Genomic DNA, 14593 nt, shown 5'->3' with positions numbered 1-14593 from the left:
AAAAAAAAAAAAAAGCTTCTATTAAGTTGGTAAGAGTAGGCAATAAGAAATAGAAATTTTATATGTGTATAATTATACATGTTATATATAAAATTATGTTTGCTTATGTGTACGTATGTGCACCACATACATGACTGGTGTCTATGAAGGTTAGAAGAGAGCATCAGGGCCTCTGGAACTGAAGCTATGAGTGGTTAGGAATCATCATGTCGGTGTTGGGAATCAAACCCTGGTCCTTCATGAGAGCAACAAGTGCTCTTAACCACTCAGCCATCTCCCCAGTCCCAAGAAATTACTTTTAATAGGGATATCATTTTACTTTCAATCAAGGTTATGAAGTTCATGCCGTTTGGTTCCCCAGCTTCTAAAACTGTGCAATAATATATTAAGAAACTAGTGCAAAGATGAAAGAAGAAAGAAACTCTATATGGATATAGCTATAAAAACTGAAGAGATGTAAAGAGGTGAATCAGGGGGAAGCTGTGTCCAGTGATGATAACATGGCAGTGAGGGTCCAACTCCCAGAGCGAAGTGGGATTGTGAGTGCGCTGGAGAACAAGGGTCCAGGTTGGGCTCAGGTTAGCTGAGGTAACTGAGTCCCTCACCCTTGGAAGAAGGTCCTAATTAGCAAGAGAGGACATTCACATAGCCTCAGAACCAAGAACCAACCCTGGGGAGAATATCAATGTCTACACACCTTCTAGGTCGCCTTTATCTACTGCAAAGGAGGAACTCTTCCTCACCCTTTCTTAGCTGCACCCAGCTGGGGCTTTGCACACAGCCTATTGTTTGGTGTCAATTGGGCTGAGCCAAGACAAACAGGAGCTCATTGAAATTCTAAGTGGATGCAATTTTTTTTGTTTTTTGAATCTTGGAAGAATGACATTGGAACTGGATTAGAGGAATGATCTTCATAGATTGAACAAAGTTGAAACTAGGCGTCATCACTTAAAAAGAGCTCATGAAGTAGGGGCTTATCGAGGTCCCCACAGACAAAAACACAGATAAATGGGTGGCAGAGAGGGGGATATACGGATAGCTATTGAGAAGCTTCCGTGTACAGTAATAGAAATGTCGAGAGAATACAATCAAAGAGGAAGGGCACACAAGAAGCGGCATCTGACGGCGCCTGCGGAAGCTTCACAAACGTGGCTGTTGCGGAGCATTAAGCTGCAAAACTGAGAAACGGTTGGAAAGACACCATTTGCTGACAATTGACGTCGCTGCTGGCCAGAGTCAAGCTGTTTGATAAGAAAAGAGCCAGACACAGTCTGTCTGTGTGTTCTGGGGAATGGGAGGGGGTGTCTGGATCGAGTACAGAGGGTGCAGCTGTCGGGGATCTTTTTTCACTGGGTCAGCTCTCACAGCAGGGAAGGGAGAGTCTGAGGCCAATTCAGAGGTTCAGCTGCTAACCTGTCTCAAGATTTAACAATAGCCTGGCCTCTCAAGTCCCATTTTCAGTTTCCAGAATAAAGGTTGCACCATTTTGAATATTTTTTAACAGTAAAGTTTTAGGTTAGAAAGATGGCTTAGTATTTTTGTATTGAGGCATATACAAAAGCTCCGGTTAAGGATTACCTTTGAGGAAGGAGGGAGGGGAAATTGGTCAAAAAAGATGACATGGGGGTTCTTTATATTACTAGTAATTCCTTAACTACCTTTAAAAGTGTCTAAAACAGGTCGGGTAGTCATGGTGCAGGCCTTTAATCCCAGCACTCGGGAGGCAGAGGCAGGCAGATCTCTGTGAATTTGAGGCCAGACTGGTCTACAGAGTGAGTTCCAGAACAGCCAGAGTAACACAGAGAAACCCTGTCTTGAAAAACCAAAACAACAACAACAACACAAAGTATCTAAAACATGCATAACATTGGGTTTTAACCTATCAAAAGTAGCTATGCCTAAAACTTGGGAATTCCAGGAGGAAGACAAAAGTTTAATGACTTTACTGTGTAAGTATTTTAAAATACATATATTCGCCCTAGAATTAAATCACTAGGACCCAAGTGAGCAAAATGGTCAAAGGTTTGGAAAATGGAAGAGAAAGGCAGGGAGTGAAAAGCTTTGGAGTTTAACCAGCTACTGAGAAACCACACAGAGTCAGCATGCCGCTGCTGAACGCGCCTTTCAAAGGGAAGGAAACAGAACAGGAGGCTAAAGGTGAAATGCCTGGGTTTTGAAACTGAAGATTGCATAAGTGTGTAAAAAAATAAAATAAAAAGATGAAGGAGAAAGAAAGAAAAAAAATCAGCCCTCAAAATAGAGCAGTATCACAAAAACTTGAAAAAAAAAATCAATGCCAACCAAAATGAAAGACATTTATACTTTCCGTGGCCCGGCAGGAAAGCACCCCTTCAGAAGTCTGTAAATCTCCTAGTTTACCAAGACTAGTGGTCAACGATAAATCAGTACTGAAAAAATGCTTAGTCAAAATCCTGACTCTTGACTTCCCCTGCTCAACTAAAGGCAAGTTCCTATGGTACTTCCCTCTTTGGTAGATACAGATCTCATGCCTGGCTTGGCCATCACGGGCTTGAGTGTAGCTGTTCAGATTGTGTACCACCCACTCGCCTTCCTTTCTGCATGCAGGATTGGGGGGCACAAAGACATACTCCACACCTTCAGTCTTTTGGTCTTAGTTTACAGCATGGTGGTTACTTAGAGGCCAGATGATCCACCCTCTTTGTGATGTCAAATTTAGAGTCACAAGGGACATTCCAGGGCTTAGGGGATCACAGTCAGGCTGCCTAGCGTCTGGGAAGGGTGAGTGGGGAGGGCAGTGAGGTTCACGAAGAAGCTGAGGACTCAGTTTGGGAGAGAGTAAAGGGATGCGATCACAGCCTCCTTGAAAATGACTTCCTTCATACTTTTATAACTTAGAGGGGGATCCATCCGGACAACATTTGGGAACGGGAAGAAGCCTAAGGCGCCACCTGCTTTAGTTCTCTGAGGCGAAACTAGAGTCCTAACTAAATTCATACAACTACCCCTTAGTGACAAGATTCTAACTATGAGAGCTAGCAGTAGACTAGAGGGGCACGTGGGGTAAGTTTGCAGAGTTGGGGAGGCATAGAGAGATGGATAGAAAGATAGACCATAGAGGTAGAAATTTCTAGAATTTATGGGTAGGCAAAATTGGGCTGATAGTTATAATTGTTCTACTCTTACATGTAATACCTTGGACCATTAACTGGAAAGCAGGTTCAAGAAAATACAACAACAACAACAATAATAATTTATCCCCACTCTCTGCCAGGAAGAACAGAGACATTCTCTACATATGCTCTCATTCAATGCCATTATAGACAAATACATTTAATTGTAGCTTTTGTTATATGGCAAACTAAACTGTCTGCCAAGCTGTAATTTCTTTGTTATTTTTAAGGATGGGCATTTGCCTGCATGTCTGTCTGTGTATCATGTGTGAGCCCAGGGCCAGCAAAGACCAGGAGAGGGTGTCAGATCCTCTGGAACTAGAGTTACAGGTGGTTGTGAGCCACCAAGTAGGTGCCAGGAATCAAACCTAGGTCTTGTGGAAGAGAAGTCAGTGCTCTGAACTGCCGAGCCTCTCTCCAGACCCCTTTAGTTGGCTTTTATAAATATTGCTTATTGGGGGGGTTAGTGAAATGGCTCAGTGAGTAAAGGTGGTTTGTATAATCCTGTCTACTTCAGTTCAGGTCACCAGGGCCCAAGTAAAGCTGGGAGAGCATCTGCTCCTTTCACCTCTACATGTGACCTGTGTGCCCTACCCTTATAGCACATCTGAATTCCAAATTGCTAGTATAATATATGTACTAAACATAAACATATAATAAAATATGCATAATATGTATTAAATAACACGAGAGACTAAAACAGTTTGATATACTGTAAAATATGATTAAGTTTAGATTCTGCCAAATTTGCCTTGTTAGAAATTGAGGCATGGGACAAAGGAAGACTTTATCTGCTGGGGGAGAGTTTACCAAAATGAGCAATGTGAAAAGGATTTTGAAGAGATTTATTTCTTTTTTATTCAAACACGGTAAAAATAATTGAATGTTGAAATGAAACCATGACGCTTTCACACAGTAATAGAAAAGGTCAAGTTTTTGGTTGGTTTGCTTTATGTATGCATGTCACTGTTTCTTAGTGACACCAGAAAGACAGAGGCAATGGGTACTCTCAGGACTCCATGCAAGTTGCCTCAAATGGGAGGAATAGCTCAATAAGTTGTCACAGTTTAGCATGTCATTTTAAAAAGATATTTTTAAAGGTTTTAATTATGTGTAGGCATGTACATCTGTGTTGGGCATGTGCACACATGTGCAGGTATCCATGAAAGCCAGAAAAGGGCGTCAGAGCTCCTGGAGCTGGAGGCATAGGCAGCTGGGAACCATCTAACACGGACATTGGGATTCAAACTCAGATCCAGTGGGACAAGCAGTATGTGTCTTCGGCTCTACAATTCCTATTAGTAAATGTGATTAAAACTTATCCAAAAAATCATTATTACATGGAAACATGTTCAGAGCAGATGCTAAATGAAGAAAATATCATGTATAGTTATGTACACAGCTATTAATTTTCAACATAAACCAGAAGGAATTTACCTGATGACATTAGAAGTAGCAGAAGATGAAATTGAGAAAACTGTGTGAAATTGATGGTTTTACATTTCACTGTTTAATCTAGACCAAATTTATGAATTCCAGTGTTTTTCAATAAACTTCTCAGCACTCAGTGACAAACCAGGCAAAGAAAAGCTCTAATTGATGTGTCTAATGAAAATGCAGAGCTCTGTGAGTCTCATGTGTTCATATTTCTGAATGCAGACACAATGGTATTCTAGAAATTGCCGTTGTTGAAACGGCTGAGCCCTGAATCTTAAGGGTATGCCCTTCAAATGGCAGTTTCTACAAGCTCTGAAGAACAAGTGAAGACAAGGTTCACAGAACCGACTGGCAAAGCGGTGGTCAATGAGATCGCTCAAAACCCATGGAAGTGCGGGACTGTGGTGTCGATCGTCATTCATATTTTAGCTCTAAATTAAAAAAAAAAAGTCAGTCAACATTTGCTGGCATTGAGTGATACTGAGGGATGGAAAATAGAGCCTCAAAACTTCATGCTCAGTTTGACTTCGCTGAGGGTAGACTCCGAAGGGAAGAACAAAGGACATGTAGGCACCAAAGAAAGGTCTGGCCATTCCATGACTTCTTTTCCACATACCTATACTGTTTCATCTTTCTGTGTGATGAATATGTAAATAGCTTTTGGAATAACTGCCATTTTAAAAATTTTCAACTTTCCATTCAGTAGATTTAAGTTTAATCCTCCAGTATTTACTGTTTGTTTGCTGGGTTGTCTGGTTTGTTGCTGCTTGTTTGTTTGTTTTGGAGGCCAGACTGGTTTCAACCTCACTATGTAGCCCAGGCTGGGCTACAGACTTCTAGCAGTTCTCTTCGAACCTCCTGAATGCTAGGGATAGAAAAATCCTCCCGTAATTGAAAGCAGGAAAACATAATTTAAACAACATCCCTGGTCTCTTTGTAGCTAATATTCCTATCAGCTAAATGGCGAGATGAATAGATTTGTCACAGGTTGCTCTAAGATTTAGGACAGATACTTTAATGACATCAAATATTTTTCCCAGAGCCTAGTACATTCTATTCATCATAGAATAGATTAGAGACCTCTTTGTGGTCCTCCAGGAATAAATGACAGAGATGCCGTAAAAAGACACAAAGCTATGCATAGAGTCCAGAGGACAAGGCAGATGGCCTTTATGGGATGCTATAACAGACACGATGAAGAAGATGATGATGAAGAAGGTGATGGATGTCATCAGCTCTAAAATAATTCAGGCTAATCTTCCCAAATTATCTTTTTTAAAGGCAATTATCAATAAAGAGCTCTGAATTCTAGGCTCATCTAATGGCTAAAGCAATTTTATTCTGCGTATGACTTAGTGATGAATTCATCCTTTTGAAAGAGCTAAGATAAAATTATCTGGCCTATTTTATATCTTGTAATGAACAGTTGCTAGGGCAACCTTTCTGCTCAGTATTTCATTTCCAAGGTGACAGATTTGCTACTGGTCCAGGAAGCTGGAAAGCAAAACAGAATTGTGTTTCAGAAGAAGAAAGATCCCCCAAGTAAGCCATGAATGAAACAAAGACTCCTTACAAAGCTTCTTGGCCCATACAGATGCTGCCATGCATTGAACAGAGAGGAGCCAGTTAAAATTCTCAGGGCAGAGAAAAGATTCAGGCCCACCTGCTTGCCAGTTCCATCATCTTTTCCACAAAATGATCATGGCAAACTTAAAAAAAAATCTCTCTAATAAGCTGGGAGACATTTTAGTGTATTCTTTTTCTATTCTTCCCATTTACAGCTGAGGGTCTCTTCCGGTCTAAGGAACTACTAGGGAACAAAAGGTACAAATAGAAGGCATTGGGAGTTTACTCTTGGAGCCATTTTGTAATGTACACTACATCATTTACTACTGAAGCCGCACACTGCTGTGCAATAGATCTCAAAACCTCTTCCTCCCGTCTGTCTAAAACCTTGTACTGTTTGATCAACAGCTCTCACAATCCTCCTCTCTGCTCCCTCCCTGCAGCCTCTGGAGCCAGCGCTCCACCCTATGTCTAGGGCTCCACTTTTTTAGACTCTCTATATAGGTGAGATCATGCACTCTCATCATAAAAAAACAAAAACAAACCAACAGAAAATAACAGGGTCTGAAAAGATGGCTCGGTAGCTAAGAGCAAGCACTGTTTTTACAGAAGACCCTGATTCAACCCTCAGCAACCATGTCAGGTGGCTGACACCATGGCAACCATGTCAGGTGCCTTCCCCTGCCCTTTGTGGTCACTCTACTTACATGCACATATATACAAACACATATGCGTACACATAATTTTTTTAAAAAAATCACAGGTAAGCAAGGTATTGGATATGCTAATTGGCTTGAATTAATCATGTCACATTGTAAACTAATATCAAGTCACCACATTGTGCCCTGTAAACATATAAAGTTAGGATTTGTCTAAATAAAAGTTAAAAATGTAAAGACATAAACTCTGTTTTGGAGATGAGATTGAAATGCATTATGGTCTACCTCCATGGCCATCTAATTCTTGCCCTTCTGTTAGTGATGAAGGGTGACTTGCGGGGCACCGCACTATCTTGTCTGTATACTTGGGATGGGAATGGATGGCACCACAAAAGGTGCCAAACGCAAGTGTCCATGGGGAGATGTCCACACCCCCTTCTCTTTGTCCTTGCTTTCTGGAAGTGAAATACTAGAATGTTCTCCTAACTTTCAGGATCCTAACTCCTGCTCCTCCGGAAGGTTTCTGTCTAAACAACCAAGTCTGGAATCTAGCTTATACTGGCATACAGTGTAGCTGTTCCATTGTGGTATTTTTCAAGCAAAATTGACTTTGTTTTTGTTACTTCTCCTCCCCCTTCTCCCTGGCACTCTGTCGCCCTCCTCCCATCTGCAGCAGCCCCGTTATGTGTCACGGGCGACTTTATGTTCTCCTGGCCCCTCTGTCCTTCCTTGATAACGTTCTCCTACCTAGCTTCTCCTATCTAGTCTCATAGTTTGTAATTCTTCTCCCATCCCTTTATTTACGTACTGTAAATATTAAAAGTCAGGATCGATGGTGGTTTGGATGAGACCCCCCCACACACACACACACAGTCTCGGTATTTTGGTTCCTTGTTAGTGTCATTATTTGGAGAGATTTGGGTGATGTGGTCTGGCTATAGGAAGTATGTCGTTTGAGGCGGGCTTTGAAATAAAAAGTGTTATAGCACTTGTATTTTGTTGTTGTTGTCGTTGTTGCTTTCTCTGCTTTGTGCTTGCAGTACAGGATGGAGTTCCCAGCTCCCCGCTCTGGGCACGCCTGCTGCCCGCAGCTTGCTGCCGCCCCGTGCCTCCCCGCCACAATGGACTCATCCCTGGGAACCATTAGCCAAAGCTCCCTCATTCTCAAATTGCTTCGGTCATGGCCTTTATCACAGCAACAGGAAAGGAACTGATACAGGATCTGCATATGAGAACATGTGATTTTTGTCTTTCTGAGTCTGGGTCATGCCACTTAATATAATACTCTCCAGATTCATCCGTCTCTCACAAATTTCATTTTTCTTTAACATCCGAGTAATGTACCAATTATTATACACGCTATGTTCTCATTATCCACTCATCTGTTGATTGACACCTAGGCTGATCCCGCTTCCTGGATGTTGCAAATATAGCAGTAATAAGCAGGGAGCTACAGGCATCTCTCTGGTAGGATATGAAGTGCTCTGGTTTTTATTTTCAGGGCATATCATAGCCCTATTTTGAATTTTTTGAGGACCATTGCCACACGACCCTCCCCCCCCCCGGCAGTGATTCAGGGTCCCCCATCCTTACATCTTTGCTAGCATTTAGGGTCATTCATTTTTATGATGGGAGCCTTTCTAACCGGGGTGAGAGTGAACTATTAAAATGGTTTTAATTTGCATTTCTCTAATGGTTAAGAATGTCTAGGGCTTTTAAAAATATTTTTTGTCCATTTCTGTTTCCTGTTTAGTTAACTTCATTTCATGATCCCATTTCTCAATAGACTGCTTCATTTTTTAATTAATTGTTTCAGCTCTTTATATATCGTAGACATCAACCTCCTATTTGAAGTTTAACTGAATTTTGTCTGAAGTACAGCAAAAATTTCTCCCCACTCTGTGGGTTGTGTGCTTGTTTCTGATGATGGTTTTCTCTGATGTGAAGAAACATTTTAATCTCACGTCAGCCCATGTGTTGATTCTTGGGCCCATCTCCTGTGCTGCTGGAGTCCTGGCCAGAACAGTCTTGACTGTGCCTATGACTTTAAATGCGTTCCCTACATTTTCCTCAGGCAGTTCTGGCGGTTTACATGTTAAATGGAGGACGCTGATCCACTTTGAATTGCTGTTGTCCTGCCAGGACCGTGTATTAAACGGTCTTTCTCCCCCTGTGTGCTTCTGATGCCTTCGTGTGGGTGAAATCTTGGGAATCTCTGGACATCTCAGCCCCTCACCATTCAGTCCCACTGATGTGACTTCACACAGGCCTCCACCTCTGCCCGGTGTCGTCACCGAGTCATCGGTGTCCGGACTTGCCTCTCGACTGCCACGGCTTCTCGGCCTCACATCTCCACACTGCCTTTTACTTAGGCAGCAAAAAAAGCCAAAGTTGACTTTTTCCAATGATAAAATCTCTCCTATTTTCCTCATGACAGAGTTGAAAATCCTTAAGCTCAATTAAAGCTTTACTTTCTCCACACATACGTAGACGCTGGAGGACGACTAGCAGGAACATCTCTCCTCCTTCCTGCTGAAGCCAGCCTTAGTGGCAGGTGCCTTCACCCACCAAGCCATCTCACTGGCTCTTACCTTTCCAGTTTGATGGGGAGAGGGGTAGCCAATTAGCTGTCAAAATTTGGATATTCCTTACCTCATATACCTGGTTAATACTAAAGTTAAATATTTTTGTGTGTCATTTTGGCTTTTCTCCCTTTTATCTCAGATTTCTCACTGAAATATTTATCATGTCTATATACCTTCTTGGTGAAGAGTGTGTGTGTGTGTGTGTGTGTGTGTGTGTGTGTGTGTGGTATTTAGCGCATTCAGGCTAAATACCAGTTTATACACACACATATATACTCCAGCAAGCATTTTAATAATGTAGTTCTTATAACCTACCTTCATTGTATATGCTACAAACATTTTCTTATATCTGTTTTTTACTTCATATACTTTTATGCAGAATGCCATTTTTATTAATTCTTTGAGTGTTTCATATGATGCAATTTGGTAACATGCATGCCCCTCCTCTAACTCCTCCCAAGTCAACCCTCCCTTCCCCACCTGCCCTCACTGTCTTCTAAGCCCACTGAGTCCAACTGTGTTGCCCATGTACTCTTGGGTGTCGGGCCATTCACTGGAGCATGCTCTACCTACCAGGGGCCATCGCCTAAAGAAAACTAAGAACCCCCCCTTCCAGCATCTATCAGTTGCCAATAGCTCCTCAGCTAGGGGTAGGGTTCTGTGCCCACCTCCTCTGTCGATGCTGGAGTTTGGACTGGCTTGAACTCGCACAGGTCTTGTATAAGCTGTCAGACCACTGCAAGTCCATGCAGCTGCCCTGCGGTGTGTGTCTGGAAAAGCCTGTCTCCTGGCCGTCATCCACTGCCTCCGACATCCCTCCTCTGCACTGGTCCATTTCAATGTAGTTAGGGGATAAATATTCTCTTTATGGCTTCTTCTTTTGATCATCCGCTTGCATTCCCTTAGCCCGGCACATGTGCTTTGGAGAACTTTCCATTCCAATGTCATTGGAAGACTTACAAGGAGGGATGCTATAAGCCCAAGGAAATTCTGCTTCCAAGAGGAAGTCATTAAACAGGTTTGGGCCAAATAAATCCCAAATATATGAATGAAAGAAATGCACGGAACTTGAAGAAAATGTCACCAGACTTCCTGGAAGAGATCGCTCACTTCGCCTTGGGAGCCTTGAGGCAAAAAGAACAGGGCAACCAGCGCCACCCACAACCTCCAAGGTGAATGACAATAGCCAGCAGGGTGACACTGACCTCCAATCAGTCACTTTTAAATGTGACTAATGGCTAACAGAAGAGAATCCCGTTGATCTGTCTGTTGCTCTAAGTATGCCAGCCTCAGCGAGGTCAAGGCCAGTTAGAGCCTTTTCACCAGATGGTCTTGTGGAAAATCTCAAATATAGAAAAAAAAAGACAGAATTGCACAATAAGCTGTCCTCCCTGATGACCTTTCCCCAATTTAAAAATTGCTCTTACCCCCTGCCACTCTGTCCCATCAGACAACCTGAGGCAGACACCAAGCATCCAGCCATAAACATCCCAGGATGTTCCTTTAGGGATGCCATTCCCTTTAGAGCTGGGAAGCCTGAGGGTTGCTACTTGAACTTTCAGCCTCTTCGTATTTCCCAGCGGACCTTGGTCCTTACGTTCGCATCTCCTCTGTGTTTGACATCCCTCTCTAGCGCAGCTGTTTCAGAAACTGCTCTCCCTGAAGATGGGGAGCTTCCTGTCACAACCGGTCCTCGCTGGGGAAGGACTGGCTCCAGAACATACTGCCACCACTGTCGACACTCTCAGACCCTTCTGCGAAATGGAGGAGTTTCTGCTCATAACCTCCCTCCATCCCTGTGTCCCTTAAGTCATCAGTGATTCATAACTCCCACGACCAAGTACATGACGTGTAAGTAGCTATTATATCGCATGGGTAGGAAGTAATGGGGAAATGTACATGCTCAGTGCATATGTAACTTTTAAGGTAAGACTGGCTGAAGCCATAGATGAAGAGTTCACAGACACCAAGGGCCAGCTGGACCTAAGGGGGCATGCATGGCCTTGGCCACATATACCCTACCTACCACACTCTCATACTAGAGGCTCTTTTCTTCCCCAGGAGAATGACCACTTCAAATCCAGCCCCCCTCCCATGCCTCCTCTCTCCTTGCTTGTGGTGGCTTTTTATAATAGAGAGAGTGTCATTCAACTTGGGAAAAGAAGGGGCCTCATCTCTCTGGCAAAGCCCTCTCTCCTCCCTGGTCCTTGATCCCTAGGTTCCTGGATGCCCGCTCTTTCTCTGGGGAACTTTCAACATCTCTGCAGCTCCACACATCCCCACAGCAGCAAGGGGCTACAAACTGCCAGCTCAGCGAAGGCCAATTCCTCCTGCCCCGGAAGGGAGGGATGGGTGAGAGTCCCCATTTCTCTCCCTCATTTACTGTCTCTACACACATCTTCTTCCAAGACAAATACCTCTTCTACAATCGCTCAAGAAATTAAAGCAGGTCATTTTTTTATATGAGCAGAAAATAAAAAAAACATCTGGAGCAGGGGAGGGGTGGGGAGGGGCACACAAATAATCCATCACATTACCTCATCGAAGACCTTGGAGGCAACATGCTTATTCAGGATGGGGACATAGGTGGCATTGTGGGGCACTACCGTCCCAGCCAAGGCATCCATGATGGTGAGCTTCTTGGCCACCAGACTGTGCGTTTGGAGCCAGTTTTTAGAGGACATGTCTGCAGAGCTAAGAACACAAGACCCTAGAGTTTAAAACCCGCAACTTAGGCGTTCACAAACAAAACCAGAACAAAATGTCCTCCTTAGACTAAAGCACTCACGTGTGGCCAGTAACGTGGCTTCCATTTCGGGCGAGTCTTTCAGACAATTTGTCATCTAGGTGCTTATTCATGCACAGGGTGCTCATTTCTGTGGAGTGAGACAGCAGCGATATATATATATGGGGGCTGACATCAAGGATCCATCTCTCTTGCTCAGATGGAGGGCTAATGGCAGCCCACACTTCAGAGGCCATAGTTTAACCCACCAGAGCAGGCTTTCAGGCAAAATGCATTAGCTGCTTCCCCTGGAGCCCCAGCCAGGCCCAGGTGACACAGCCCTGCCTTACCCACTCACTCCCCACCCGCCACGCAGTGAACGCTCTCTCCACAGAAGAATCAGACACACACGCAGTCCCTTTCTTCAAATCCATGTTTAAAACGTTTAACAAGACTATGATTTACCAGCATTAGCCCCCCCCCCCCACACACACACACAACTACTAGTGGAGGGACTTGATCGACATTTTTCAATCCGGACCCTTTTTTTCATAGTTCTTCAGGTTAGTGAGGGAAACCAAAGACTGTTAGAGTCTGTGGAATCGTTAAGTTCAAATTTTGAAATTAGTATTTGGGGTTTTAAATGTATATCCTTCTATATAGCCTTGGATGTCTAAATGGAGAGGAGTAGTCCTTCGTGGAGTTAGCAGCAGCTGGAAGGGAAGCAGGCGAGGTGTGCGTTGGTTAAATGCTTAAGAAACCGTGTTCTAGTCGTCATATGCTAAGTCCCATAATGAATGGATTTATGTGTGCACGTAGGCAGCTGAGGACATGCAAGCTAGCAGAATGTATGTGTCTGGCTGGTGACACTATAAGACTGCATGTGTCTGACTGAAAAAATGCAAGCTAGCAGACTGCATGTGTCTGACTGAGGACATGCAACCTAGCAGGCTGCACATGTAGCCGGCTGAGGACATGCAAGCTAGCAGGCTGCACATGTAGCCGGCTGAGGACATGCAAGCTAGGTTGAAAGGTCCCCCACACAGTGGCCCTGAAGCAGAGTCTGACTCAACCACGACAAGTTAACGCAGGGGCACAATTGTCACTCAGGTGCTTTCACTACATAAGGGACTGTGTTTTGGGCACAGGATTTAGTAACTAACTGTTTGAACTGTAGAGCGTGCACTATAGGATTCAATTTATTGTTTTAAGAAAAGTCATCTCATAATTTAGTCACTGCGTGGACAAGTTCTACCTTCCTCATACTTAGCCTTACAAGTTTGACAGCTGGAACCAGAGAGAGGTTGACTGGGTGGCAAGAGTTTCAGAATTAAAGGACACAGTAGCAAACATTTCTTTTGACATGGTAGTTGAGTGAGCAGCCACGAGTGTGCCAAACACCCAGACACGAGTAGCCCAAATCCAGCCCTAGGAAAATGCAGTGCACTTAAGTAGGTATTCCTGACTTACACGCCAGCCTTTGTGGAGGAATCTGTACCACTTCAAGTGGGGCCTTTTTTTTTTTTACTACCCCCAACAGATCCCACCCGTGTCTTTCAGGCATCGGACAGTGGGCAAAAAGAAGATGAATGGGGCTTGCTGGGGTAGAGACCCTCTTGAGCTTGCCTCTGTCACTCGGAGCAGTGGTGACGCAGCTGCTGGGGCTGGAGCTGTCCTTAGTGTAACTGCAGCTCTTGGAGGTGGCTATGTGGCTTCTGAGAAGGCTGGTTCTGGTCGGTTCTGTTGACACCATAGAGAGAGGGGTTACAGAGGGCTGGGAGTGGAAGGAGATGTTTGACTGGATAGAACTGCTTTGTTAAATTGGTGTGACTTTAGGCTGGAGACCTGGCTCAGTCAATGAAGTGCTTGTTCTCCACTTACGAAAACCTGAGTTTGCTTCCTCAGAAACCATTTGAAAGCAAAAATGCCAGGAGGGGCTGTCACCCTCTCACTGGGCATGTGGCAGCTCCTTAGGGCTTGCCTGGTGGGAGAGATCCAGGCCAATGAAAAACCTGCCTCAAGAAAACAAAGCAAAAGAACACCCGAAGGTGACCTGTCTCCTCCATAAGCGCACACACATGCGCGCGCACACACACACACACACACACACACACACACACACATACATATTTAGCTTTCCATTTTTCAGAGGATGGCCTGCCATACCGATTGCATTCTTCAGTTCTATTCCCCTGTTGAAAAGGAATCTGCTTCAAACTCATTCAGATAAGAGGAGGGGGAGGAGAGAAGGAGAGGAAGGAGAAGGGAGATAACGAGGAGATGTAGTTCCTTGAGGTTGTAGAGCTGAGGTCCAGGTTTCTGTACAGGCAAGGGGTCTTTTTCAGCCCCTGGAGATGCTGTACATATAGCCTACCACGTGTGCCCCCATCATTAGGTCAGGCACGGTGCATGAAATTCCCCTCCCTGACTTTCTCTTCTGCCACCAGCCAGAGAAAGCTCCCATTTTTA

General features: G+C 44.0%; 1 protein-coding gene across 1 annotated transcript in view; it reads right to left on the bottom strand.

The window, feature by feature from the left end:
- Positions 1–14593, bottom strand: part of Vwa3b (von Willebrand factor A domain containing 3B) — a 175432-nt gene that overhangs the window by 35836 nt on the left and 125003 nt on the right. The window contains exons 17-19 of the mRNA XM_026785438.1: positions 13751–13864; positions 12188–12275; positions 11937–12093 (exon numbers count right to left, since the gene is read on the bottom strand). Of these exons, the coding sequence (XP_026641239.1) occupies positions 11937–12093; positions 12188–12275; positions 13751–13864 (359 nt within the window). The remainder of the gene's footprint in view (positions 1–11936; positions 12094–12187; positions 12276–13750; positions 13865–14593) is intronic.

Source organism: Microtus ochrogaster, linkage group LG2, assembly GCF_000317375.1.
Source record: "Microtus ochrogaster isolate Prairie Vole_2 linkage group LG2, MicOch1.0, whole genome shotgun sequence".
In the NCBI taxonomy this organism is placed as follows: domain Eukaryota; kingdom Metazoa; phylum Chordata; class Mammalia; order Rodentia; family Cricetidae; genus Microtus; species Microtus ochrogaster.
This window is presented reverse-complemented; position numbering and strand designations above follow the sequence as displayed.